This window comes from Pyrgilauda ruficollis, unplaced genomic scaffold (genome assembly GCF_017590135.1).
Source record: "Pyrgilauda ruficollis isolate IOZ18807 unplaced genomic scaffold, ASM1759013v1 scaffold14, whole genome shotgun sequence".
In the NCBI taxonomy this organism is placed as follows: domain Eukaryota; kingdom Metazoa; phylum Chordata; class Aves; order Passeriformes; family Passeridae; genus Pyrgilauda; species Pyrgilauda ruficollis.
This window is the reverse complement of record NW_024512543.1, coordinates 9,216,178-9,241,824: the sequence shown is the minus strand read 5'-3', so window position 1 is coordinate 9,241,824 and position 25,647 is coordinate 9,216,178. Positions and strand designations below refer to the sequence as shown.

Genomic DNA, 25,647 nt, shown 5'->3' with positions numbered 1-25,647 from the left:
CTGCATCATTCCATAGGGGCTGCTATTTTCATGCTGTCTGCAAAAGTCCTAGCTCCAAAGAACTCAGGTCAGCAATGGCATCTGAGCCCACCTGATCCCAGGAAAGAAGTAGTTGTGGACTTAATACAGATAAATATCTAAATAAAAATAAAGCTGTCTGTATTTCAGTGGGAACTTCCAAAAACAACTGGTCAGCTGCATGAAGGCAGAAGCAAGACACTGAGAAATGTTTCCCCAGAGACATGCTGAGCCCTGCCAGGATGCAGCAATAGCCATGAGGACACCCCAGTACTGGCAGACAGATGCCAGGAAAAGCCCATACACCAGAAGGATGATGTAGCAAACCCAGAGGGAAGGGATCTAAGCCCAGGAGCACTCCCTCTGAGCAGAAGGTTGATTTTTTTTTTGGCTGCCAGAGTCCTTTGCTAAGAGTGGCACTCCAACTCCAGCTCACCATTCTCAATGATGTATTTGACGATGTCCTTGCTTCCTGATTTGACAGCATGGTGGAGGACAGTCTGGCCCGAGGAATCTCGCACCATCAGGTCTCTTCCAGCTTGGTGCAGCTCTTGGAACTATAGGATTGTCAGATTGCTCAGGATGAGTTGCATTTCCCAGCTCCAAGCCCCAGTATTATGTGCCTGGAGTGTCTGACAGGTTGTGTGGATACTTGGTGGTGGTGGGGAACTTTGTCCAGCTCAGCCATGTTACCAAGTCCCCTCCCTTCTCCCTTCCCTTTGTGTCTCCCAGGAGACGAACCAGGGCTCCTTGCCAGATGCCTGCCTGGTTTCTAGCCACCACTCCTGAAGGAAGGCCCTTGGGAGGCACTGCTCCAGGGCAACTGGAGAGCACGGCTGGCAGGGCTTCCCTTAGCCCAAGGGGCACACCAGCCCAGGAGCCCGCCTTGGCTGCTCATTGCAGCAGGCTGCTGGAGTACCTACCTTGCTGAAGTTGCCACTCTTGGCAGCTTCTATCAGAAGGTCATCTGCAAAGAGAGATGTGTCAGGGTCAGAAAAGTCAATCTGGAACACTGCTTATCTAAACCTGGAGACAAGAGCTGGGCACCAGAGGTGTGGAACAGGAGCACAAGCTCCTTCAGGGATTAACCCCTTGGCCAGACTGCATTTACATGCCTTCTCCACCTTCAGGAATGCAAGGAACAAGCCAGGGAAAGGAAAGAGACACCATGTAGCTAGGGGTGCAGCCAGATCTCAGCTCCAGGGAGGTGCAGGGGGAGTACTCTCTGCCCTTGGGCAGGATAACTTGTGATGAAAATGGGGAGCAGGTTTCCTGGGCATCAGCCAGCAGCCAAGATGCCTCTCACCAATGACTCACTCACACCTCCAGGCTCCAATCATGCTTCAGGAAACTCTTTCCATTTGCTCAGCTTGGTGAGGCCCCTGATCTACTGCTCCCACCTCCCCAGGGAGAGGCAGAGACAGCCTCCCAACCCAGTCCACAATGCTCAGCTCTGCAGGTGGGAGATTAACCCCTTGCCACACCATTTCCGCATGTTGGAGCTGGGAAGGCGTCTGGCTGGGCCACTCCACAAATCACTGTCAGGTCTCTTGTGATCACCTCTGGGTCACCTGCCTGCAGGGCTCCATGTTTCAGAACACATGGAACAACAGGGCTCCTCCCTGCTCACCAGGGAAAGGATAGGCCAAAAAAACCCATGGCAGGAAAACAAGAGTACAACCCGAGATGGGGTATGACCAGGGGTAGGACTGCACTCACCCTTATGTGGGAGGCAGCGCTCAGGCTCAGTGCTGGAAGGGAAGAAGAGAAAGTGTAACTAACCCTGCCAGTCCTGGCAGCAGATGGCCCTAATGGGCATGCCACCATTAGAGGGATGGAGAAACCTGCCTGTGGCACTCCTTCTTCCCTGATGTGGGTTCTTCCCCATCCCCACTCTCATTTCTACTGCTGCTCCTGGCACCATTGCTCCATATTTGTCACTGGCCTTAGTTTGGCTGAGAGACACCCTTGTCCTCTGTCCCACGGGCCAGGTGCTGGAGCTTGACCCCACGGCTGAGCCACCTGGTGATGCCCCACTACATAGGGTAGCACTGGCAGAGGAACAAGGAAAACAGGACTGCATCTCATCCCTTGGTCTTACTCAACACTGAATTCCTGCTTACTTCCAGGGAGCTCCCCTGTAATCTGTCCCAGGAATCAATGCTGTGAAGCCAACCCTAGCTCTCCCATCACTGTCTATTCTTCCTGAGGCCCTGCACTCCCATTTCAGACTCACCTGGGGGCAGGAGAGGAGGGTGGAGAGGAAGAACAGGAAGGAAATGTAAAATGGTGCCCAGGGGGTGTGGCAGATGAGTCCACGAGGTCAGGCATGGCAGGAGAAGTGCTCACAGTCTGAGTGACCACTAGCTCTGGGTCCAGCACATAGAGCTCATCCTGAGAGATCTCTGTCACATAGTTGAGGTGTTCCTGAAAGACACAAGTCAGAACATGCTTCCTCAGAAGCAAGACCTTCTTCTGCAAAACTACATCTCCTCATGTCCAAGTGGGTGGGTTTGTGGCCCACCTATTTGCACAGCAGAGCAATGATGGCTTGAACAGTCTTATGCCTGGAAGCCTTTGGATTTCCTTCTTCTTTTCAGGCTTCCTATCTCCTGCTGCCTTAGCAAACTTATCTCCACGTCCCCCTCCCCAGATCATTAGGGGAAGTATCTAATACTGGTGAAGATGATCCCAGCTGGCGGGTCCTCTGGCCAGTCTTGCTATGTTTGCTATTCATTACCTGCTGCACTGGAGGGCCCTGCAGGCAGCTTTCAACCCAAGGTTCTGTGCTACCACCCAGGCTTCTTCCCTTTTCTCTAGAAACCTGGAGGTGCTGAGCCTGGTCCTGGGCCAGGCTCGTCATGCCATCCCTTTGGGGGATGCCAAAGGCCAGGGCAGTGCTATGAGACCTGTGTGGCCCTAAGGCTATGCCTGCCTGTTGGTCTGTGTGCATGTGGGACACCCAAGCACCTTCCCAGGGGATGATGGTGCAGAATGAGGCTGCACTCACCTGTGCACGGTCTATCCTGTAGAACCGATCGGCCGTGGTTGCTGTAAGACAGGAACATAACGAAACGGGCTGATCCTTGGTGTGAGACAAAGGAGACAGCCTCTTCCCACCATCAGTGACAGTGAGCTATCCAGCCACTTCATGGCTTGCACACAGGGTACAGCAAAGCAAACAGCAGCCCCTACCAGGAGCAAACCACTTCCCTTCATGAATCTGCTGGTGTCTTCACCCTAGAGGCAGCCCCTTAGGCCTACAGACCATCACGTCCCTGTGAAGCACACCTTTGCTTGCTACCTCCTCCTCAATGACTCCTGGCAGGAAGCCACAGGTAAGGCAGGAACACAACTAGCTGATGCCATGGCCTTTTTGGGGGCTTTCAGGTGCTCCAGCATTATCCTGAGCAGAGGAAGCTCAGGGCCATGCAGTGCACATCTCAGCATTCACTTATACCAGGTGCAGAACTGCTGTGATTAACATGGTGCACCTTGTTGAACAGTGCTTAGAAATGGGGGCACTACAGGAGGCTGGGAGAAGAGAGGGCTCAGCCTCCTGCTGACTTGACTAAGGACCTTCATGAGGCCACTCAGAGCATGTGACTGCCAGGCACAACAGAACATGCCACCATCAGCTGTAGAGCCAAGTACCTGTGGACTAGGATGGCAGGAGAGCTTCAAATCAGCCTCCAGCCTGTCTGAGTGCATCCCTCTTCCTTAGAGATCATCACAGAGAGAGGGGAGCTCCAACAGAGCAAGTGGCTATGCTGGAGCCAGACACACATGGTCATCACCCCCAGGGGAGCAGGGAGGGCTTATGGATTTAGGGCATCACCAAGGGAGACCAGGACAGGTAAAAGCACAGTGCCAGGACAGCTGGATTCCTATGCAGGGCAGCATTTCCCCAGTATCCTGACAGGCTGCTGGTGCCAGTCCAGGAGAGGTTGCTGCAGTGGGATCCTCGCAGACCCAAGGAAGTCTCTCTGCAAACAGAATGGGGATGTGCTAGAGCAGGTGAGAGGAGGGAAAGAGCCATGTTTATCCTGGGTATTTGCATCCAGGGAGCTACTGTTCAAGGCCTATAATTCAGCTACTTGAATGAACCTTTGCTGTGTCGAATGAGACTCTAGCCTCTTCCCTGATACATTTTCCTGAGCCCAGAACCTGCTGCTGGGAGACTGGCAGAAGGGAAAGCGGCCCTGCTACAGCAGTCCTGCTAGTGACACTGGGGAGCAGCATCACCAGCAACACCACACACAGGGCTAGAACCTTGAAGGGAGAAGTTGCACCCTCTCTGCCTAGCACAAGGCTTCACAGACCCAGTTTGCAACCCACGGCTGTGCTCTGCTGTGGTCTACGTGCTGCTTGCTGGGATATCAGAGAGATGAAATGCTACCAGTGGGCATTTCACTCAGCCAGCTTCCAGAGAAGTTCTTGGTCAGAGAAGGAAAAGGGAGAAGAGAAAGTTACTTTCAGGCAGGGAAGAAACAGCAGCTGGAGCCCAGCAGGGAGGCTGCTCTCCCATAACACTGCTATGCTCATGGTGAGCCCGGCTCCGGGGATGCTGGAGCAGGGGGGCCCCCTGCCTGCACAACACAGGAGAGCATCCCCAGCAGTCCCGCAGTGACAAACACATGCCACCAAGCTGCCTTCAGCTCCAGGGTCAAGAGAACCACAGACTCCCCTTGCTGCACTCCGGTCAGCAGCCAGACACGCAGCCTGGGGGAAAGCACTGCTGTGCTCAGCCCCAAAGACCCCAACATCCGTGAGTCGCAAGCCTCGATGGTTCCCTGTCACTTGTCAGTGAATGTCTGTTCTCTCACCCCCCGCAAATTCATAGAACCACAGAATGATCAAAAAAATTGCTTAGGTTGGAAAAGACCCTTAAGTCCAACCATTAAACCAACACTGCCAAGTCCACCACTAAACCACATCCCTAAGTGCGACATCTACACATCTTTTAAGTATCTTTAGGGATGGGGACTCATCCACTTCCCTGGGCAGCCTGTTCCAATGCTTGATCCCCTTTTCAGTGGGGAAAAAAACCTCCCTGATGCAACTTGAGGTCATCGCTCTTGCTTGTCACCTGGGAGAAGAGACCAACACAGTTTGACACAATCTCCTTCCAAGTAGTTGTAGAGAGTGATAAGGTCTCCCCTCAGCCTCCTTTTCTCCAGGCTAACCAACCCCAGCTTCCTCAGCTACACCTCCTAAGATCTGTGCTCCAGAGCCTTCACCAGCTCCATTGTCCTTCTCTGCACACGCTCCAGCACCTCAATGTCCTTCTTGCAGTGAGGGGCCCAAAGCTGGATGCAGGATTCCTAGTGTGGCCTCACCAGGGCTGAGTACAGGGAAACAATCCCTGGTCCTGCTGGCTACACTTTTCTTGATCCAGGCCAAGAGGCCATTGGTCTTCTTGGCCACCTGGACACTGTCAGAGACTGAAATAGTTCATGCCTCAAACACTGATATAAAGTTTTACTCATTGTAACTGGATAAAAACTATATAAAGAAGCTACAACCAAAGAAGCCTCCCAGAAGATACCTGACTGGGACTTTGGACTGAAACTTAAACTGCTGAGATTAAATAAAGGGAAAACCCATTTTTCAATCACCTGAAACAAACAAGTAAAGAAGGACAAGAATATGAGCCAAAACCAGCAGTCATGCTAAGAATCATCTTTGTCTTGCTTTGGGGTGGGGGAGGCCGTAGCCCACAGACCCATTTGCTGGGAGCAGGTTTGCACAGATTTCCCCCCCTTCCCCCAGCTGAGGTCAGGGTAGGAAGTTTTGGTGCGTTGTAACTTCTGCTCAGGGGCTGTGAACCCATCCTCCCTTGCACTGGCTATGGAACCCCCAACCCTTGGAAGGCAACATCCACGGGACATTCACGTGAGGGGCAGGTGAGGGGGTGCACTAATCCATCAAAGGCCAATCAAAGTGCCCCCATAGTCATTCCTGAGGCCTTGCACCACAGGATTACACATAATGCAACAAATATGGAAGAGACAATGGCAAACTCACCCCCTACCCCAAGGAGGTGCTTGGATTTTCCTATATGGCCTGAGCATATATTAACTCATCAGATTCTATTCTTTTCGAGGGGACCTTCACCACCAAGAAGACCAGCTGGAGAGAATCAATGAAGCATCACTGGGATCCATGGAGTGATGATACTTTCCTTATTCTGTCCCTGTTACTCTCTTTCTGTCCTCCCCTTTCTATTTCTCTCTATCTCTCTCTCTCATATTTAAGTCAAACGAAACCCATACTACTGTCACTGACACATGGTCTCATTTTCACCTTAATTTGGGCAGGGGCATACCTTAGTAATCGGATTCTGACAGTCACACACACTGAATCATGTTCAGCTGCCGCTGACAAGCACCTCCAGGTCCTTTTCTGCTTGGTGGCTTTCCAGCCCCCATTTCTCCAGCCTGCAGCACTGCATGGGTGGTTGTGACCCAAGCCAGGACATTTACTTTTTAGAACCTCATGCAATTTGCCTTGGCTCGCGATCCAGCCTGTCCAGATCCCTCTGCAGTGTCTTCCTGCCCTCCCACAGATCAACACTCCCACGCAACTTGTCTGCAAGTGACTGAGGTGTGCTTGATTTCCTCATCCTGACAAAGACAGTGAACAGGACCAGGCCTGATACTGAGCCCTGGGGATGACCACTGGTGATGGGCTACCAGCTGGATGTAGCTCCAGGCACCACCACTCTGGGCCCAGCCATCCAGCTGGTTTTCTAGCCAGTGAACAGTGAACTCATGTGAGCCACGAGCAGCCAGCTCCCCCAGGAGAATGCTGTGGAAAGCCGTGTCAAGCATTTTACTGAAGTTCAGGTGGACAACATCCACAGCTTTTCACTCATCCACTGAGCAAGTCATCTCGACACAGGAAGAGATCAGCTTGGTCTTCTTCCTTGCCTGTCCCCTCTGAAGAGTTTATAGCCATCCATTGCAGCACCCCAGTTGTGTGACTTGTCCCGCCATGTCTCTGTGATGGCAAATATGTCATAGTTTTCTTGCTCGGCCATATCTTTTGGCTCCTCCTGTTTGTAGCCCATGCTGCATGCATTGGTGTTGATGCACTTCAGTTGGGCTACTGATTCCTCCACTTTTTTGGGCATAGGAGCTGCAATTCCTATGCCCTAATTCTCAGGTGCTTTTATGGTTTCTAAGGCATCAATAACCCTTGGATCTTCGCAGCCATGTGGATCTCCATCCCCTACCTCCACTGAGCTGGCAGACCAAAGGAGCTTGCCAGCACATCATCAGACCCAGCTCCTAGTGGAGGGTGATACTCACAGTCCAGGAAGCACCACTTGGGTGACAGCTTCTGGAATGACAGTGTCTTCGGCTTGGCTCCATCTCCCTCCTGCATAATAAAAGAGAGGATAAAAATGTAGCTTATGGCCTCTGCATCTCTCTTCAGAGCATTGCTCCTGCTTTGAGAGGTCCCTGCAGACAGAGAGGACCACAGGTACTTGGATGAAATTGAACACAGGCACAGCACACTGCAACAGGGAGCACCATGGGACAAACTGGAGCTGACTGTAGAGCAGTGTCACAAGATGAGCCCCTGAGACCGGCACAGTGGACATGACAGATGGGCCCAGAGGACAGAGAGAGGCCATACACACCTGGAAGAGCAGGCGCTCTAAAGCAGAGGGCTGTGCAGGGAAATCCTGCAGAAAAGCAAGGTGTCCTGTTATAGCCTGTGTCTGGGCAGCCCCTCAGTCCCTCTCTCATCCCACTAGAGTTGTTTGATGTGCTGCCATATCTGGCTTTACACACTGTCTGGCCAAGGTAACCTGGTCCTTGCCTGGCTTTAAGATCGGAGCACAGAGCTTACCCAAGGACTGAGAAGAGGTAAACCATGAGGTGACCAAGGAACACCAGCCACACTGCACAGTTTTAAAGGTGCAGGAGAATGCAGGAGCATCTGTCTACCACACTGACAGCAGCAGAGCATTACCCTGTGAACCCAGGAGCTGCTAGCTATGTGCCTGCCTGTGTGTCCTCACCATTGCCTGGGCACAAAGTGGGCAGGGGACATGCACACAGAGCAGGCACAGCAACAGGCAGATGCCAGTGTGCCAGCCCAGGCAAGCAGCTCTGCAACTCAGCTCTGAGGGACTCTACACATACAATGGATGGGATTCCCACAGGCACAAGAGCCAGCCAACAGCAGACAAAGAAAGGTCCCTTCAGTCTTCTGTGCAGCAATCAGATTGAGCAGTGTAGCTTCAGAAGCCACACTATGGGCTTAGAAGGCATTGTTCACCAGGAGCAAGAGTAACACAGTCTGTGTACAGGTCACAGACACATGCTAGTACATTGGCAAGGACACAAAAATTAGTGCTTGCAAATAAGAAGAGTGGGAGGGGTTACAAACCTAATCCAGGCACCTGGAGAAGGCAGAGCTGTGACAGGAAACACAGAGCCTGTGAAGGCTTGAAGGGTTGAATGGTTATAGTCCCCCACAGGATGTGTGCTGGCTTTCTATACTACCCTGTAGTTTTTCAGAGTCACTTTCTGGGCTTGGAGAACAGTCAGAAGAGCAATGCTGAAAAAGCAGCTGCCAGACAGCAGGGAGCAACAAGGCATCCAGCTTGGCACCCTGCCTCCACCACATGGTGAAGGCAAACCCATGACCTCTAAGCATGACCTAAAGCAAGAGTGTGTGTGGTGGTGTGTGCAGGTCAAGGTGGCTTAGAAATCCTTTCCCTGAGTCCCTTCATCCTCAGTATTCAGCTACGACCACTTTTCAAACAGACTCACCTCCTGCAGCTTCTCAATCTGGGTCCGGCACAACTCCAGGTCACTGTCTCCTGGAACCACGATGATCCCCAGTGGCACAGCTGCAGGACAGGGCACAGGCTCAGCTCAGGGAGCAGCCCATGCCCTATTCCCAACACGTCACACAGTTTAACTACAGGCTTTGCCAGACTTGGGGACTGCAGCTCCCACCCCCTGGTCACTCAGCTGGTCACTCACAGGCTTCCTTGAGCTTCTCCTTGTCGTAGTTCAGTGCCTCATAGTCGCGCATGCTGACTCGGCTCACCCGGATCCGCAGCCGCTCGGGCACTGGCTGCTGGCTGTATGCAGGGGGCAAGGAAAAAGAAAGATATCAGAAAATTACACCCTGCTTTCTCCTTATTACTCCAATCCCTCCAAAACAGGCAAGAGTATTGTATAGACTGGGCTGGGGAGCTTGGCACCAGCAGCTTCTCCAGCATCAGGGTCTGGTTTTACTTCTGTGACCTGATCCCTTCCCAGACCCTACCCAACAAAGGATTGAAATGCCTCTGCCAGTCACAGGTCAGTCCCATCCCTTTCCCTGCCAACCATCCATCCTTGGACAGGAGGTGGCAGATCAATCTGAGGAACCTACTCATTGAGCAGAGGCATGGAGTTACGCCGCTTGGTCTTCTGCACCATGTTGGCTTGGTTGCGCAGAGAGATGTGGATGCAGGAAGCCGCCAGCTTGCAGGGCTCTCCATCTACCTGCATGGGGATGGCCTTGGATGTGGTGAGAACCACCTGCCGGCACTGACAGAGACGCTCCCCATGGCCACCGACTTGCAAGGCAGCCTGTGAAAGGGTATAGAGTGAGAGCAGAACATGGACTGATACGTGGATGAGGGAAACATCCATTGTCATCTGGATGTTACAAGTGAACCAAGTTCTGAGGGTCTCAGGTATGATTTCAGTGAGAAGGGACTCACAGAGACCAGGGCATGACAGCACCTCACCTAAATGTTAGAGAGCAGACACTGTCATATAGGACTATTCACCCCCTTGGTTGCTATCTACAACTGTCAACAGCACTGACTCACCAGTGATGTCATGGTGAAGCCGATAACTTCAATGCAACCATCATCATGGCGCTGGGGCTCAAAGTCATGGTGCTCCCCAGGGTTGCCCCAGGGCATGGTGCCTGCACAGTACCTGTGAAAGGACAAGAAGAAATGCCTGGACTGGCACCCCAAACCCAGGAAGGGATCTACAGCACAGGTGTGAAAAGCGTATGAAGACAGATCCTGGGGGTGCTCACCTTGGGATGTTAAGGAAGACCAGACACTGGGGCTTCAGGTCCTGAATCTTGGAGGTCAGGTCTATCCCATCACACTAGAGACAACACAGGGGTGTTCAGGCTGCTGTAAGGGGGAGCCTGGTCCATCATACCCACTTAGGGAGAAATGGCCTCCCTCCTCTACTCCCTACAGGGAATGTTCTCCAAGTCAGGGGAAGCTGATGCTCCCAGGAAGCTCCCCGTTCACTCCCCAACCCTGACACACTCAGCGTGTCAAGGGACATTCCTCACACCTCCACAGCTCACCCCCTCCCTGGACCAGAGCACCCCAGCACACTCACAACCAGCCTGACATGCTTCGCCAAGTCTTTGGAGCTCCCGGTGAGGAAGTCAGAGAAGGCCGTCTGCCAAGGTAAGAGACAGAGTTAGTGCCCACATGCTCACCAGAATGGGCAGCCAGAAGCCTGCCACTGACCTGCAACTCAGCCTGCCACTGACCTGCAACTCAGCCTGCCATTGACCTGACACAGACCTCAGCTGCTCAAATCTGCAAACCCCCTTTTCATCCACTGTCAGAAGTCTTCTTCTCCTCCAAAACAACCCGATCCATTCCTCTTGCTATTTTGCCTACCAAACACCCTGAGGCAGCTTCAGTAACATGCTCTAGTATTCCCTTGCCACCTCAGTCCTGACTTTAGGGAAGAGCTGACAAGATGAGCCTCCTCCAGTGAGAATCAAGTAACAAGAGACAAATTCAGTCTCAAGCTGTGATGAAGCACCACCCAAAAGAGCTGAAGTGACCCCATCTAGAGATTCCAGGAGGGGCAGCATGGTCCCCTTTGGGTTTAACTGTGCAGACAGCAAAAGAGACACAAGCAGGACAGATGTGAGATGGCACAGAGCAGCACTTGGCCTTTAGTACTGCTCAAATACCAGTTACCAGGCACATGGCTAGAAAGTACACTGAGGATGGGGAGACAGAGCAACAAAGATGATACCGAGAAGCAAAGCTCTAGAGGTGAGACATAGGAAGGTGGTGTAATTAGCCAGGAAGGTGTAACTGGTCCAAGGTATATAATAAAAGACCAAAGTAGTGTGCAGACTGTGATGGAAAGGCTTCCTTATCCTCTGCAGGGGGAACAGTCTGCCTTCCCACAGCTCCAGGGAGGTCCTGCCTGGGTGACCACCCGTGAGCTTGAGATCAAGAACAATAGTGGCAGGAGATCAATACAGCAACTGTACTGCAGGACACGGAGCAAGCTGTACTGCCAGCAGCCTCACAGCCAAAGAGGAGCTGTGACTCCCAGTGCTGCAGCATTTCTCCAGCAACTTTCCAGCTTTGGGCTGGGGGGCTTAGCTTGGGTGCACGTGAAAGTCCATGTAGCTTAAATGGGTGAGGCAGGAGGCAGGTCCATGCTTGTGCTGTAGCTGACGTTAAGGCTGCTATGACTGCAGGCTCAGATATCCCTCACACACTCACCCCAGCATAGAACATTTTATTCCGAAACCGGCTGTTGAACTTCTCTGGGTTGGCCTCTAGGGAAAGGAGAAAAAAGTCCAGGTCACTGGCCTACACATGGAAATATTTCACTTGCCAGCTCTCCTCAGACACAGCTCTCCAGCCAGCCTCAGCCAGGGGTATGCCCCCAGCTTTTTTCCTGTGCAGGCACCCCTCTTCCCCCTTTGCAGCTTGGACTTGGTCCTCATGTTTCACCTCCAGCTCTGTCCCTGAAGCAATTCTGTTGTTCACTTTCCTGAGGAACCCACGAACGAGAACAGGCCCATCCCACAGACCCCAACCAAGTCCTGCCACTGCCCTGTACCTCGGGATTCGTGGAACTCCAGCGTCACCCGTGCGTCAAAGCCAAGGCTGAAGTAGTTATTAAAGACATCCAAAGGAAGCTGAAATGAAAAGGAGGAATAAGGATGAGGCTGCCAGCATGTGCCCATGGCACAGATGAGGTCAGGTTACAGCAGAGCCATTACAGTGCTCATGAGGCTGAGGGACCCTGCTTGCCTTTTCCCTAGGAAAATACAGAGGTCACCAGCCTGAGATGATGGATTAGTTCCTGGCTCCTAGGGGTAAGAGAAACAGTCCAAGGGGACACACTCTGCTCTCTGAGGTTTCTGCAATCACCCATGTTTCTGTTAAAGAAAACAGTTTCACAGAATACTGGGCTTATACCTGTTGCAAGTTGTGGTTAAAAACCTGTGGTAGGCATTTAGTTATGAACTCTACATACACTTTTGCTATGAGTGCTGTGGATCAGAGCCATGAACAGAATGGTGGAATTGGAGGAGTGAGAGGGAAACACCAACCCAAGAACATAGCCTCAAGTGCTGGGCCTGCCCAAGCCAGTGGCAGAAGAGAGAATGCAGACGTCTAGCACAGGGAATAGACATGGAGAGGAGATGTCCCACCTTGTCAGCAGCTGCCTCATCCTTTTCCTCAGGGTTTGTGTCAGGGTTTGGCTCCACACGGAGGTTCCAGCGATCGAGCTGTACTATGTTCCCATCTTCTACATGTGATAGGATCTTGGACAGAGGCTCATCTGTGTAACCCTGGTGAAGAGAAGGACTTGGGGAGTCTCATGCCTGCCTCCCAGAGAGATACCCCAGACAGCAGGATTTGGTAAGGCATCTCAGAGTAAAAGATGTAGAAGAGATCAGCTCTACTTGAATGCACAAAAAAATGGGACTTGGAATTTAAAACAATACATCTTCCTTCTAAAAACTTTCCAAAGTTTGAACAGGCAATTGCTTTTGTATAATCTAATGCAAAACCATTCAAATGTCAGAAGAACAGCAACATCCAAATTGCACTTATTTGTTGGTCTGTATTTACAGGAAGTTGAAACATGAGCCCATGCAAATCTCCCACCATGTGTCTGAAACAAGGATTGAAGCACTCAGCCCTGCTCTGCCAGCAGTGAGTTCTTGTGCCCATCACTTACCCCACCCCAGTTCAGTGTTCTGGCCAAGTCGTTCCCTGTCCCCAAAGGTAGGATGGCCACAGGAGGAGGTGGGTTGATGCGTAACTGGTCCAGAATGGAGAGTATCCAGCCCACCTGCTCAAGCAAGAGAATGCAAAGAAACCATTAGTTATCTCAGGAACCAGCAGGCAGGCAGAGGTGACTTGAAGCACTAGTGATGGCAAAGGGGCAGAGATGGGGTCTCCTTAGCCACAACTGAGGCTATTCACAGTCTTTAAAGCTCTAATCAGGTGCTGCAGGAGATACCAGTAACCCCAGTCAGGACACTGGCCCTCAAAAGGACTACAAATCCAGACATGTTAGACTAGCACTCCCTGGAACAGTGCACGAGGGCACATGCTACCAGCTGCACCATGGATGCAGTGTGCCCAATTTGCCCTGTTCTGGATTACAACAAGGAGGGCTGCTGCCCGCACTGGAAAGGCCTGGGCAAAGGGGCACCACGGGATGGAGGGGCTGGAGACTCACCGTGCCATCTCCCCCGCACGCCAGGATCCTGAGGTTGTGGACTTTGCGGTACAGCTCCAGCCTGTGGGGAACAGGGAGGTTGAGGAGGGGAGACTTACTGAAGGTGTTACACAGTGGCTGCCTCACAGAGCCCTTGGCATTCACAAAAACACATCCATGCCTCCCTCTATGAGCTGGGGGAAGAGTTCTCGGGAGGAATCCTGGGACACAGCTGGGGAAGAGAAAGGTGCTGCCCCCGTCAGTACTCACGCTTCCTTGGGTCCACCCTGGCTGAGGTCGAAAACTTGCCGTGGGTTGAGGTACCACATGAAGGATTGGATGATCTTGGTTCCCTATGGGGAGAAGACGTCAGGTAATATTGAGTTCCCAGTGGACAGCAGAAGGAGGCATCTGGTCCTGCCTGGGGACAGGCTAAAACAACACCATTATGGAGGAGACACGGGCAAAGCCTGGCCAAGGTAGGAACTGCTGGGCAGCAAACTGACATTGTGGCCTCTTGTGCAGCTGAAGCATCACCAAAACTATGATGAGAGCCCAGCACTCAAATGGCAATGCTCTCACAGAGATGTCTTCTTAGACATACCAGACAAGGCCATACCTGATTCCCACCGCTCTTGGGGTTCACAAACACCAGCAAGGGCTTCATGAGAGGAGCTGGCATGGGCTTGATGACAAAAGGTTTCCACCTCCCTTCCTGCAAGAGATACCATAGATCCTTCAACAAATGCAAACTGCCACCTCCAGCTGAGCCCTAACATCATGCAGGTCAGAAGCAGGAGGAAGAAAACATCCCAGCCACCCCATAAACTTTATATCTGGCATATACCTTGCCAGCAGGCACGCTCCATCCAGTTCAACCTCCTTAACGTCAGTGCAGATCCAGAAAAGCCCACTTTTATTCTCAGCCTTGCTCCTCACTGTTCAGTCCCTCTGCCCTTCCAAGACAAGGTCATTCCCAGTCTCCTCATATCTTACCTCGGCCCCCTTTTTGCTGGATTTCCGCTTGAATGATGTCCTCTTCTTCTTCTTACTAGATTTCAGTGGATTCTAGAGAGAAAAGGAACATATTCTGTGAGGAGCCACTGGCCAAGTGGGAACTGTGAAAGAGCCCCAAGAGCTGAAGTGACTTACCTGGGGCCGCCGGACCCGCAGGATCCAGGTGGGAGGAACGACAACAGCAGCGTGAGCCCCTAGTGAGCAGGGCTCTTCAATGTGTTGCAGCATGAAACACGATACTTTGCTGTGATACTGGCCAAGGAGAAGACAGAGAGAAAACTCAGCTGCTCAGTTTGCTGGGCACAGCCACCATCTCCTCCTCTCAGGTTCCCCATGCCAATGCAGGGAGTGCTGGATGAAACCATGCAGGAATTTTGTAACGGGAAGGCAATGAAGAGAGAGTTTCTCAAAGGAGCTCGCAAATATCATAGCACAGCCTCTCCCAGCAGGGGGAGCTGCTAAGGGCAGGCTGCGAGCAGCAGCTCGGGGAGTCCCGGCAGAAAGCAGAGGTCTTTAGTGCAGAACCGACTGGTAAGGCATTCAGGGGGGGCTCTGCTCACCGCTTGTTTGCACCAGGAACAGCTGATGGCTACAATCTCTTTGCTGTGGAAGGCAAACTTCTGCTGAAAACCCTAAGGAAGAAAGGATAAGAGGCTTAGGGAATTTCCTGCAGTTTCCTACCATCCAACAGTAAGAGACATTAACAAAGAGAGCATTCCTGCAGCTGGAGCCCTCCAGATCCTGTCAGACAGTCCCAACCATAATAACAGCACCAGAGAGGCCACTGTGCTCTGCAGAGGTGACCTTATTGCTCAAGGAAAGCATGTCAGGAAGACAGTCTCTTTCAGGGCCCAGGGGAAGAATTCCTCTATGTAGGAAGCACTTACATAGTGCTTCACTGTGAAAAGCAGGGCACGTGTCTTGGTTTTGCTGCCAAACAGGAATGGTGGGATGTCCCTGGTTCCCAGCCCTGTGCGTGTCTCTGGCTTGACCTTCAGGTTGAGCAAAATGCCCGAGATGCCCTCTCACCTTTCCACACTGCCGGCATTTCCCTTCCTGCCGCCTCCGGTGCACCCAGTGATGTCGGACAACAATGGGCTAAATGGAAAAGAAAAAAAGAAAATTGAAAAAAAAAAAAGAAGTGAAGGGCCCAGTGCATGAGGGAACACAGGAACAGGCAGAAGAAATGGACAAAGGCCAGCCAACCTCTGCTCTCACAGCAAAACCACTGCTCATAGGGACCAGCCCCCCACCCGCTGAGAGACAGCAAAGCCAAAGAATCAGGGGACAAGAGGCCAAATTAAGATGCTCCAAGAAAAGGGAATTAAAACCAGAAGAAATAGGAAGGAGGACAGGGAAACTGAAGACTGAGAATCACACAAAGCAGATCCAATGGAGACTGGGTAAGCAGTAGCACATTTCTGCCCCTTAACATCTCTGCCCAGATGCCCTTAGTGCCAGGTGAAAAATGTGCTGGTGGAAGGTGTGAAAATCCCTGGAGAGACACAGTTTGTGCCCACAGGAAGAAGATGGAAGTGCTTGCAGCTAAGCAGGGAACCTCCTCGCTCCTCATTCCTCGAGAAGAGTGGCAGCCCCAAAGCCCTCCACACCCACTTCCCCCTGCTCTTTCCCCAGGCCAATCCTGAGCCTGCTTCAGTCCCAGCGTGGGCAGCAAGGCTGCTCGCCAGCACCTCTGCTCTGCCTGCAGGCTCACGGTGGGTTCAGGGCTGGGACTTGTAGAAGTGATTGTGAGGGAGTCAGAAGTTTTGTAATGAAGTACCACTTGTTCTAAATCCCATACTATTCTTCCAGCCCTGGACTGGGAACAGCACTGCAGAAAGAGCAGCAAAAAGAGAAAGGGAGTGCAAGTTCACAGGCTGGCATGACAGGGCCCAACATCCTGCTCCTGACAGCTTTTGGGATCATGATGATGAGAGGCAGAAACTGGCAGGAGGCTGAGGTGAGCTCCAGTGTTGCCTCTGAGTGCAGCACATGGGAGGGGATGAAGAGTCTTCTTGCCTTTAGCAGGTATTAATCCAGTAGGAGCAGAAGGAGGGCTATGCCTTGAGCTCAGCTCCAGGTCCAAGCAAGCATATCATAGGGAAAGGGCTGATCCTGAAGGGGATCCCTGGCACCACAAAGGCTAGAAGAGCACCTTTTTAGGGAAACAGGAAGGAAGAGGCCTTGGAGGAACTGAGAAGCATTAGAAAGACAGGACGGAGAAGCAGAATTTGTGAGAAAAAAGAAAAAGCAAGAAACAGGAGGGAAAAAATTTGTAGAGGTTGGAGAGAAGAAAAATAGAGATGGACAGTTGAGCAGAGGCAGCAAGCTGTTAGCAGAGCCCAAAAGATAAGTGAAGCACAAATAAGGGAGCTGGACTAAGAGCAATATGGGAAGGCACAGAAAGAAAAAAAAAAAAAGCAAGAAAGGAAGGTTTAAAGTGATGCTGAAAGCTTCCCTTTATGACGTCATGCCGTCACTTCAAAGCAGGCAGCCCTGTGTTTGAATATCCTTCCCCAGCTAGGTCTGCTGTGCCAGCACAAACACAGTGTGCTGGAGGCAGCTCTGTTACCAAAATGGCCCATGACTGAGCCACCCACACCCACTCCAGAGCACTACACAGGCTACATTGGCTCCATAGGCTGGAGGGTGAAGCATGAAGGCTGACAGCTGCTTCCACTAGTGCAGGTCAGCAGACAGGTTCCAGGCCACTCCTTATGCCCAGTACATTACAACATGGGCTGAAGGGATCTGATACCACTACTGTGGGCAACTTCCACTGCCACCTGTGGCACCTAGGTCAGGGCTGATGACAAAGCCAGAAATGAGCCCACATTGCTTCCTTCCAAATTGCAGGAGACTTGGGGACCTGCTGTTTTGCCACAGCCTCATCTATGTGCCTGAGGACTCAACACAAGGGGCAAAGTCTCTCCCACAAAACACTGCCTGTAGGTTCCTCCCATGCAGATTCAGAACAGGCAAACCAATGGATGCTCTGCATCTGCTGCCTGCAAACTGCTCACTCTTCACACCCAGTCTGTGCTGCTGCCTTGCAAAGAAACATCTCTTTTATGGTAGCACCCCCTTAAGCAGGAAGGAACATGATGCCTCCACTTGGATGGGCAACACGCAGGCAGCATCTGGTGTCTTTACAACCAAACTGGAAATGGGAGCTGCAGATGTGGGCAGTGTCCAAGGCACATCTCTCACCTCCCGTATGTTCCGGGATCCTGACTCCCTGAAGGAAGGCTTGCAGCGGAAATTTATCTGTAGGAAGAACACATGAGAGGAACCAGTAAAACCACCATACGTGAAGGAAATCTACTGGAATTTACTGCACTACAGTAAGGTTTAGAACCTCTGGAGTTGTTTTGTACTTGCCACAAAACCCTCACATATCTTGGTTATTGAACAAAATGAGGCCTGGGGTCCCAATTATGTCACTAGATCCTCATTTTGGTACTGTCTTTCAGAGGACCCCTCTCTGCAATTACACACTGCCGTTCCCCAATCTTCTTGTGTTTCACTGCCCAAGAGAAGGCTGCTATATTTTTGCGAGCTGCAGGGAGGGCTTAACAGGTTCTACTCACTTTCTCCAGCTGCTCGATGCAGGGTGTATGCACTACGATCTTGCAGGCTGCACACTTGCGCCTGGAGAGAGGTTTTTGCTGAAGGGTAAGAAAAGGGGAGAAAAAAATATATATGTGAATGAAAATACACAGTGTTCAGAACCTGGCAAGCTCAGCCTCCTACAACACCTCCTTCTTAAGTATCGGAATACAGAACAAGCCCTATTGAAAAGTTAGATACAACCTAGACTTCTTATCTAGTGAAGGGGTCTAAGCATGTGCCTATAGCAGATGTTCTCAAGTCTGGAACAGAGCAGGGAGGTACTTTCCCTACTGTCCTTTCCTGCAGTCCTTGTATTTTTCTGACACTGCCTGAGAGCACCATGGAAGCTGGTCTGGGAGGCACCTGCAGGGTGCCATCAGCGGCAGGCACCTGCAGGATGGCAGGCAGAGGGTGGCATCAGTGCTCCGTGTCCTGCACCACGAGCGGGACTGGGCCTGCAAACTGGGAGGGAGGACTGCAGGGGCAGAAGGCAACAGGCCTGGGTCTCCAGAGCTCACTTTTCTCCTCTGTTGAAAGGTCTTGGATTCACATTGTCCTTCCAAAGGTGTGGAATACCAACACCCTCTCTCTGGAACCTTCCAAGCAAGTGGCAGCCCTGCATCAGGTTCCCATTGCAAACTGAGAACCAGCACTGGCAGAAACTAGGGACTAGGCCCTTCGGTATGCAGAGGCAGGAGGGACACAGTCCCTGCCTCAGCAGCTCCCCAGACCCCTGCATGTCTCCCAGCAGCAGCAGCAGCAGCAGCAGCAGCAACAGCAACAGCGTGGCCTCTGTGGTCTCCCTATAAGGTGACAGCACAGCCGGGTTTGTGGCCACTGCTGCCGAGGCAGGTGGCCCCAGGCGACTCACCAGAAGCTTTGCCATGCAGTTCTGTTCCCCAACGTAGCAGAAGTCCCCAGAGACATTGGTCTCAAACCAGATGTGCTCCCCATAGACCGCAGCTTCCTGAAAGACACAAGACAACACAAGCTCTGAGAGCACCCCCAGAGAGGCACCCGAGCCCCTAAAATGCTTTGTGCAAGGGACAAGATACTGGACAATGTTGGGGGTGGGAGGTTGGAGCTAGGTGGAGGCCAGGAGACAAGATGCATACAACAGCCAGGGACATCTAGAGAGAGGAAACCTCAGAAAGCTGCTGCCATGGCCCACCTGCTGTAAACAAGAGGGCCACAGGAAACCAACCCCAAGACCTACAAACCACTTGTAGTGTCCTGCACAGGGGAGCTGCTTTCATCACCCCGAGATGAGGCATCAGGGCAAACTCAGTGCAGGGGACACTCCTGAACCAGCTTCTGCTCTACAACTTGAACATGCAGCTTAAAACCTATGAGGCATCGCCTGTGAAGGAGCAAGGGCTTACTCCTATTGCTTGGCCCCAACCAACAGATCTTGGCTGTGACAAGCAGAAAAGCTGGGAGTGGAGTAGTTATGCCATCCCTCCAGGAAACACTTGTGCCTCCACAGCCTCTCTCTTGCAGCATCAAGTAGTGCTGCCAGGAGCACAGATGCTGGCACCAGCTGGTGGCAATGGGAGAGGCCATAAATGTGTCAAAGTCAGTCACCTGGGAGGCCTCAACCCAGGGAAGAGCCTGCTGCTTCTTGGCCAAGAGCCCATTCCATGCAATGCCCAGCAAAACACAGTACAACTTACGCTCCAATCCACAGTGCTGCGTATCTGCCTCTCCGAGTCGCTCCTCATGGCCAGTGCTGGGTTTGGCTGGGCTACCATGTGTTGGAGACTGGATTTGGCAATAGCTTTCCTGGAAGACAAAGGAGGGCTGGCTATTAAATATATATGCAAAGCACAACCTGCTTCTAAGATGCAATGTGAGGCTGGAGCAGAAAAGCCTCCTCAGGACTAAGTGGCTGGAAATGAGGTGAATTTCCATCCCAGCTGGCTGAGAAGTACCTGTTTCTGTGAGATAGTCCTGTGGGCTGAAGAGGTACTGGCCACGTTGCTGACAGCTCAGCCAGACAGCCTGTACCCAACAGAAGGCACAATCTGGGCCTGCTGGGTTAATGCTTTCAGGGGTAAGAGCTCCATTGTAAAACACCCTGGGAGTTTCCACGGAGCTGCAGTGGTGGGACTGCCTTTGCAGGTACAATCTAGAGCACCTGTCCAACAGTCTCCCTGCACCTCTCAGGCACCTCAGAGCCTGGGCTGTTTCCAGGGACCAGTACAACTGGCCAGAATAAAAGCAGCTGTTTGTTTGGGCCTAGTGAGCTTCTCCCAGATGTGCTAGGGTGGAGGAAAGGAGCAGGAAATCCAGCCAACAGGAGAAACTGTGTATCTCCAGCCAGTAACCAGGCCTACCACATTCCTGTGGTCCCAGCCTGACAGGAGAGGACACCCACAAGCCCCAGGAACTACACTAAGAGAATCAGTGGTAGCATTGGCCCGAGTGGAAGATGCTTCTGGTACGTCAGCAGCACTGCAAGACAACCAACGGCAGCCAGGGCCAATGGTGCTGAGTCTTTTCCCTCCTTCCCCACCAAACCTGGGTCTGCACTCCCCCTCTCCCCTCCCCAAGGCATTGCCTGCTTGCATGCTGCCACCATACATACAGCAGGCGGGGGCTCCAGCCGTCCGGGGTGGTGTGGCAGGTGGGCTCCGGTCCCAAACCCTTGCCAATGGTGGCAGAGGGGCGCTTGGTTCCAGCCACTCCCGCACAGTGCTGGGCCAGCAGCCGTGGGTGGCCAGAGGGGAGCAGCCCAGGCTGACGGGCATCGCTGGAGCGCCGGCGCTGGCTGAGGCGGCGGTAGCGGCCTGGCAGGCCGTAGGCAGCCCGGCCGTGCAGGGCCTCGGCGGGCAGGCGGTGGGAGGAGGCGCGCCGCAGGCAGCGGGGGCCCCGCGACAGCAGCCCCGCCTGGAGCGGGCGCAGCTGGGGCAGCATGGCCAGCCACGTCTCCTCAGCACTATGCTCATGCTGGCCCTGCTCAGCTCCTGCTGCTGTGCCACCGTCCTCTGGAGACTCAGATGTGGAGCTGTCAGTGCAGTGAGCCCTGTCCCCCTCCTCTCCCGTGGGAACAAGGCTGGCCAGGAGGACAGTGGGACTCAGCAGCTGGGCATCAATGGCTTGTGCCTGGCCTCCGCGCTTCTTCTGCACGGCAAACCTGGGGCTGAGGCAGGGCGGTGTGGTGCTGGAGCGGCGACGCGTGCCGGGACGCCGGACCAGGCCCAAGCAGGAGAGGGATGCCGCTGGGGTGCCTGAGCCGCGGCGGCACTGGGCCAGCGAGGTGGAGGGCAGCCCCACCTGGGAGCGACGCCTGGCCTTGCCCGTGGGCACAGCCACCACGCTGCTGCGCCGCAGCCCCTTCTGCCCAAAGTGCCGCCTAAAAAAGGTTTCCATTGCATCCAGATGGTGGCTGTTAACACAGAGACCAGGAATTTAGTAGTCTCCCCTATGAGTCCCAGGCCACACTGTGGCTGTCAGGGCAAGGGGACAGTGGGAAGCAAGGGATAGAGGGCTGAAGCAGGGAGTGGGAGACACGGCAATGCTACCTGAGGCATGTGGTAGTGTTGCTCCCCACAACTTTACTGCTTCACGAGTCTCACAGCTCAGCCCAGAGGGCTGCAATGGCAGGGCAGGTGTCACCACCTAGCCAGGACCCTCTGCATTCCCTGCACTCCACTAAGCAGAACCCCTGTGCACCCCAAGGTGCCGATCAGCCCTGGCACCTCCATTACCCCTACCACTCTCCTGATGCTGATCCACCTGGTTTCCACATAGGAACCACTCAGCCTAGGTATCAGTCCCACCAAATTTGTAGCAAATTTAAATTAAGCCCTTGTGAGTACAGAGGAAAATCAACCAGGCCAGTAAAACCAGGGCAGGAAAATTTGGTAGAAGAGGTCTGGGAGAGCTGGAAGCTGAGAGAGGCAGGAGCAGGGCAGAGGAGAGTTAGGAAGATCATCCCATCTGTCCTAAGCAAAACTTCCCTCTCGTGGAATAAAGAGCTTTATGGAAAGCTCATGCTTTCCATGCCCAGCTCTCAAAGCTTGACAGGCTGCCTGGACATTGCAGCAGTCTGTTGAAAGCCACAGGTGGAAGATGCTGCAAGACCTTCAGTGGAGTGGCTCAGCACACAAAGGCCTCAGTGGAAGGAGCTGAGTCTGGCTAGCTCCAGTGCTCCCCTCCTCCAGAGACAGTGCTTAATTCCCACCCCCCAGCTGCCACCTCTCTTCAGCTGCTAGAGGATTTATTCAAGGCCAACTTTAAAAAAACCACCAAAACCCACAGCTTGGTAGAAGCAAACTTTTTCTCTTCAATTGCTCCCAAGGCAGGGGACTCGATCATGGCAGCCTGCAAGCACACACAAGCCACCACCACCACTCTCAAGGATTTCCATGCTGTGCAAGGCATCTCCTCTACCCACCACAAGGGCATGAGCATGCTGCTCACCACGCAGGCTGACATCTCCTCCCCTTCCTCTATCTTCCTCTCTACCCATGCTCTTTTACATTCTTATGGGTCAGTAATATCAGAGAACCTTCAGGAGATCACTCTGGCCCAAACGTCAAATGACCTAAGGCCCACACAAACAGGTGAATTTATCAGAAGCTTCTTCCCTGTTTATTTGGGAAATGCACGTAAGATGGGACATAGGTTTTAGCTTCTGGACAAAATTGAGTTTTTGATAGTGCTTGTAGCACAAGCAGCCCATTGGGATGTACCTCTTTTTAATAGATGAGTACAAAACTGAGTTTGTACTTTTGGAAAAGACAAGGCTTAGTTTGGTCTCCTCTGCCCTTGCAGACAAGGAAGCCAGCTCTTCAGTTTCTATAGGCTTAATAGATGAGTACAAAACTGAGTTTGTACTTTTGGAAAAGACAAGGCTTGGTTTGGTCTCCTCTGCCCTTGCCAGCTCTTCAGTTTCTATAGGCTTGTCACCATGCCTGTATTCAGTAATGTAGGGGAGGGAGCGAGGGAGGCAATGGCATCCAGAGAGCAGCATCAGGGCAGCTAAAGCCTGGCTGAACTGAAAGCAAAGAAAAAGCATCACCTCCTCAGAAGTATTTCTCAAGTCCTACCATTGCAAGCAATGCAGGCAGGTACTTGGTCACCAGAAGGTTCAATCCAGCCAAGGCCCAAGCAGCTTTGCAGAGGGCATCAGCATTTTGCTGATGACCCTGCTTCCAGCCTGTTCCCAACACTGCAGTGCTCCATTCATGTACTCTCTCCATATTATCTGCAAGATGATGCACAGTAAACAGCACAGAATCAGAGAATCTAAACTTTCCCTGTACACTTGGAAGCCATTTCCTCTTGTTCTATCACTTGTTACCAGGGAGAAGAGACTGACCCCACGCCTTGCTACAACCTCCTCCCAGGCAGTTATAGAGCTCAATAAGGTCTCCCAGGAGCCCCCAGCTTCCTCAGCTGTTCCTCCTAAGACTTGTTCCATATACCCTTCACCAGCTGCACTGTCCTCTGGATGTGCTCCAGCACCTCAGTGACAGGAGGAGGGCCCAAAACTGGACACAGCACTCGAGGTGTAGCCTCACCAGTGCCGAGTACAGTCCTGCTGGCCACACTTACTGACACAGGCCAGGATACTGCTGGCCTTCATGGCCACTTGGCACACGCTGGATCATGTTCAGATGGCTACCAATGAGCATCATCACCAAAAGGTATTAAAAACTGTCTGAACAAATAAAACATATTAAAAAACACAAGCAAGAACAAAGGATGTGGCACATTGCAACAGACCCTTTTTGGCCAGCTTTAGCTCTTGGAGGAGACATACTGACCAAAGGCACCTCAAATGAGCTGAATGGCTGTTCCCGCCTACCCCAGATATTCCACCAGCACAAAGCTGCTCCACTGCTTACTGTGTTGCTGCGGTGGGCAGGAAGATCTCTTAACACAGCTTCCTTCCTTTTTGCACCAGTCTCGTGAGGAAATCTGCTACAACCTTGGTTTGACATTTATGTTTGAGCGCTAGCTGACTGCGGACCTTTTTATTTTCAGGGCTGTCTGTAAATGGCACATGGAATCAAGCTCTGACCACCCGTAGTGAAGGTTATTACAAGATTGCCATCTGACAGCCCATGACAGCAGCATGTGGCAGCTCAGATATGCTGGGTGTACATATCCCCACCTCTTGCATCTCACTTCCAACCTGAGCTCCAAATGGTGTATTTCAGGTGTGAGAGCTGCTGCTGGCGGAGCAGATGGACGAATTGCTGGGGCTGCCCATGGCTCATATGCATTAGCAGAGCTGCGTGCAGAGCAGCTGGGGAACCGTGCAATAGGCAGAGAGGAGCCTGAAAAGAGCTAAGCCTTGGAAGCCCCGGTCCTAACACCAGCACATTTCTGGCATCTCCACTGTTTGTCACTGAGAAAAGATGGAGAGGAGCCAGCACCTGTGGCTGCTCTGTAGAGCACATTACTTGGCTCAGTTAAGTAAGGAGGCTGGATCGAGGCAGCCTGGCATTTGCAGGGTGCAAAGTAAGGAAGTACTATGGCTTGTACTGGAATATCAACTCTACTTATGAACAGATACACACTGTCATTTCAATCTCCTTCTGTGAATAAGGAAGGTGACAGCAGCTCTGGTCTGCTCATGATCTGCAATCAGAGCTCTTGAAAGGTGGGGTGTTTTCTACTACCACACTCCTCAAAGCATCCTACACACCCTGCCTGGCCTCAGTGCAGAGACGCTGCTGAAGCAGGAACATGTCCCATCAAGATCTAAACTCCCTTGGAAAGCACAGCAGGGATCAAAGAGGAAAAACTTGCATCTTGTAACTGCAGTGGCCATAGAGCTTGTGAATAGCTCTTATGGAGACATCTCTCCAGATATCCAGCAGTTATCCCTCATTTGGTGATGGTGGTTCCAAAACCAGACAGGCTAACTCTTAGGGCTAAACATGCAGTGTCCCCATGACATAATCTTTGCCCACATCACAAATAGAATCTGGATATTCAGCTCCACTATTCTGCTTTGCTTCGCTAGCCTTGAGCAAACTCCCATGTACCATACTTAAGAGGCTCTCTGTGATAGCCAGAGGGATCCTGTGCCATACACCCTCTTGGCCCTTCCTCCACATTATTATTCCCTTTGTCCCTCCAGCAGCCTGGTCTATGCCTGCCAGTGCCCAGAAGCGAGAGAGATCTCAGGTTACCTTCATACAGTGACAAATCTGGCACCCCTCTCCTGGCACCAAAGGAGGCAAGAGGACCCCATTGCAGGATGTTGCTGGTACTAAATGCACAAGCCTTGAGCCACAGAGAAGTCTGGACATAATAACACCATCAGCTCTTCTTGACCTTTCAGCAAACCTCCAGTTAGTCAACTGGAAAGCATTTTTTCCAACCACGGGACTACCAGGGAAACAAGTCCGAAAGCTTTGCCCTGTTCCATGACGAGTACCTGTCCTGATGGCAGCTGGCTGGATTCCTGCGTCCTGGCTAGCTGTGGGTGCTGGGGAGCTGCTGTGGCACCAGAGCTGGCAGAGTGTGAGCAGAATCCCACTTCAGTTTACAAGCT

At 52.3% G+C, this 25,647-nt stretch overlaps 1 protein-coding gene across 2 annotated transcripts in view; it reads right to left on the bottom strand.

Annotated features, from left to right (window-relative positions):
- The window catches only part of DGKZ (diacylglycerol kinase zeta), a 46,771-nt gene that overhangs the window by 5,255 nt on the left and 15,869 nt on the right, over positions 1-25,647 (bottom strand). The window contains exons 3-30 of one of the 2 annotated variants that reach the window (XM_041459846.1): positions 20,719-21,519; positions 19,805-19,913; positions 19,003-19,098; positions 18,110-18,187; positions 17,730-17,786; positions 15,549-15,617; positions 15,080-15,151; positions 14,655-14,771; positions 14,499-14,570; positions 14,122-14,217; positions 13,773-13,855; positions 13,524-13,584; positions 13,017-13,130; positions 12,484-12,624; positions 11,886-11,964; positions 11,543-11,598; positions 10,404-10,466; positions 10,084-10,157; positions 9,866-9,977; positions 9,421-9,620; positions 9,024-9,124; positions 8,808-8,887; positions 7,332-7,401; positions 3,029-3,069; positions 2,255-2,445; positions 1,738-1,769; positions 942-985; positions 455-575 (exon numbers count right to left, since the gene is read on the bottom strand). In XM_041459846.1, the coding sequence (XP_041315780.1) occupies positions 455-575; positions 942-985; positions 1,738-1,769; positions 2,255-2,445; positions 3,029-3,069; positions 7,332-7,401; positions 8,808-8,887; positions 9,024-9,124; positions 9,421-9,620; positions 9,866-9,977; positions 10,084-10,157; positions 10,404-10,466; positions 11,543-11,598; positions 11,886-11,964; positions 12,484-12,624; positions 13,017-13,130; positions 13,524-13,584; positions 13,773-13,855; positions 14,122-14,217; positions 14,499-14,570; positions 14,655-14,771; positions 15,080-15,151; positions 15,549-15,617; positions 17,730-17,786; positions 18,110-18,187; positions 19,003-19,098; positions 19,805-19,913; positions 20,719-21,519 (3,230 nt within the window). The remainder of the gene's footprint in view (positions 1-454; positions 576-941; positions 986-1,737; positions 1,770-2,254; positions 2,446-3,028; positions 3,070-7,331; positions 7,402-8,807; positions 8,888-9,023; positions 9,125-9,420; positions 9,621-9,865; positions 9,978-10,083; positions 10,158-10,403; positions 10,467-11,542; positions 11,599-11,885; positions 11,965-12,483; positions 12,625-13,016; positions 13,131-13,523; positions 13,585-13,772; positions 13,856-14,121; positions 14,218-14,498; positions 14,571-14,654; positions 14,772-15,079; positions 15,152-15,548; positions 15,618-17,729; positions 17,787-18,109; positions 18,188-19,002; positions 19,099-19,804; positions 19,914-20,718; positions 21,520-25,647) is intronic. The other variant, XM_041459847.1, reaches the window with a different exon arrangement.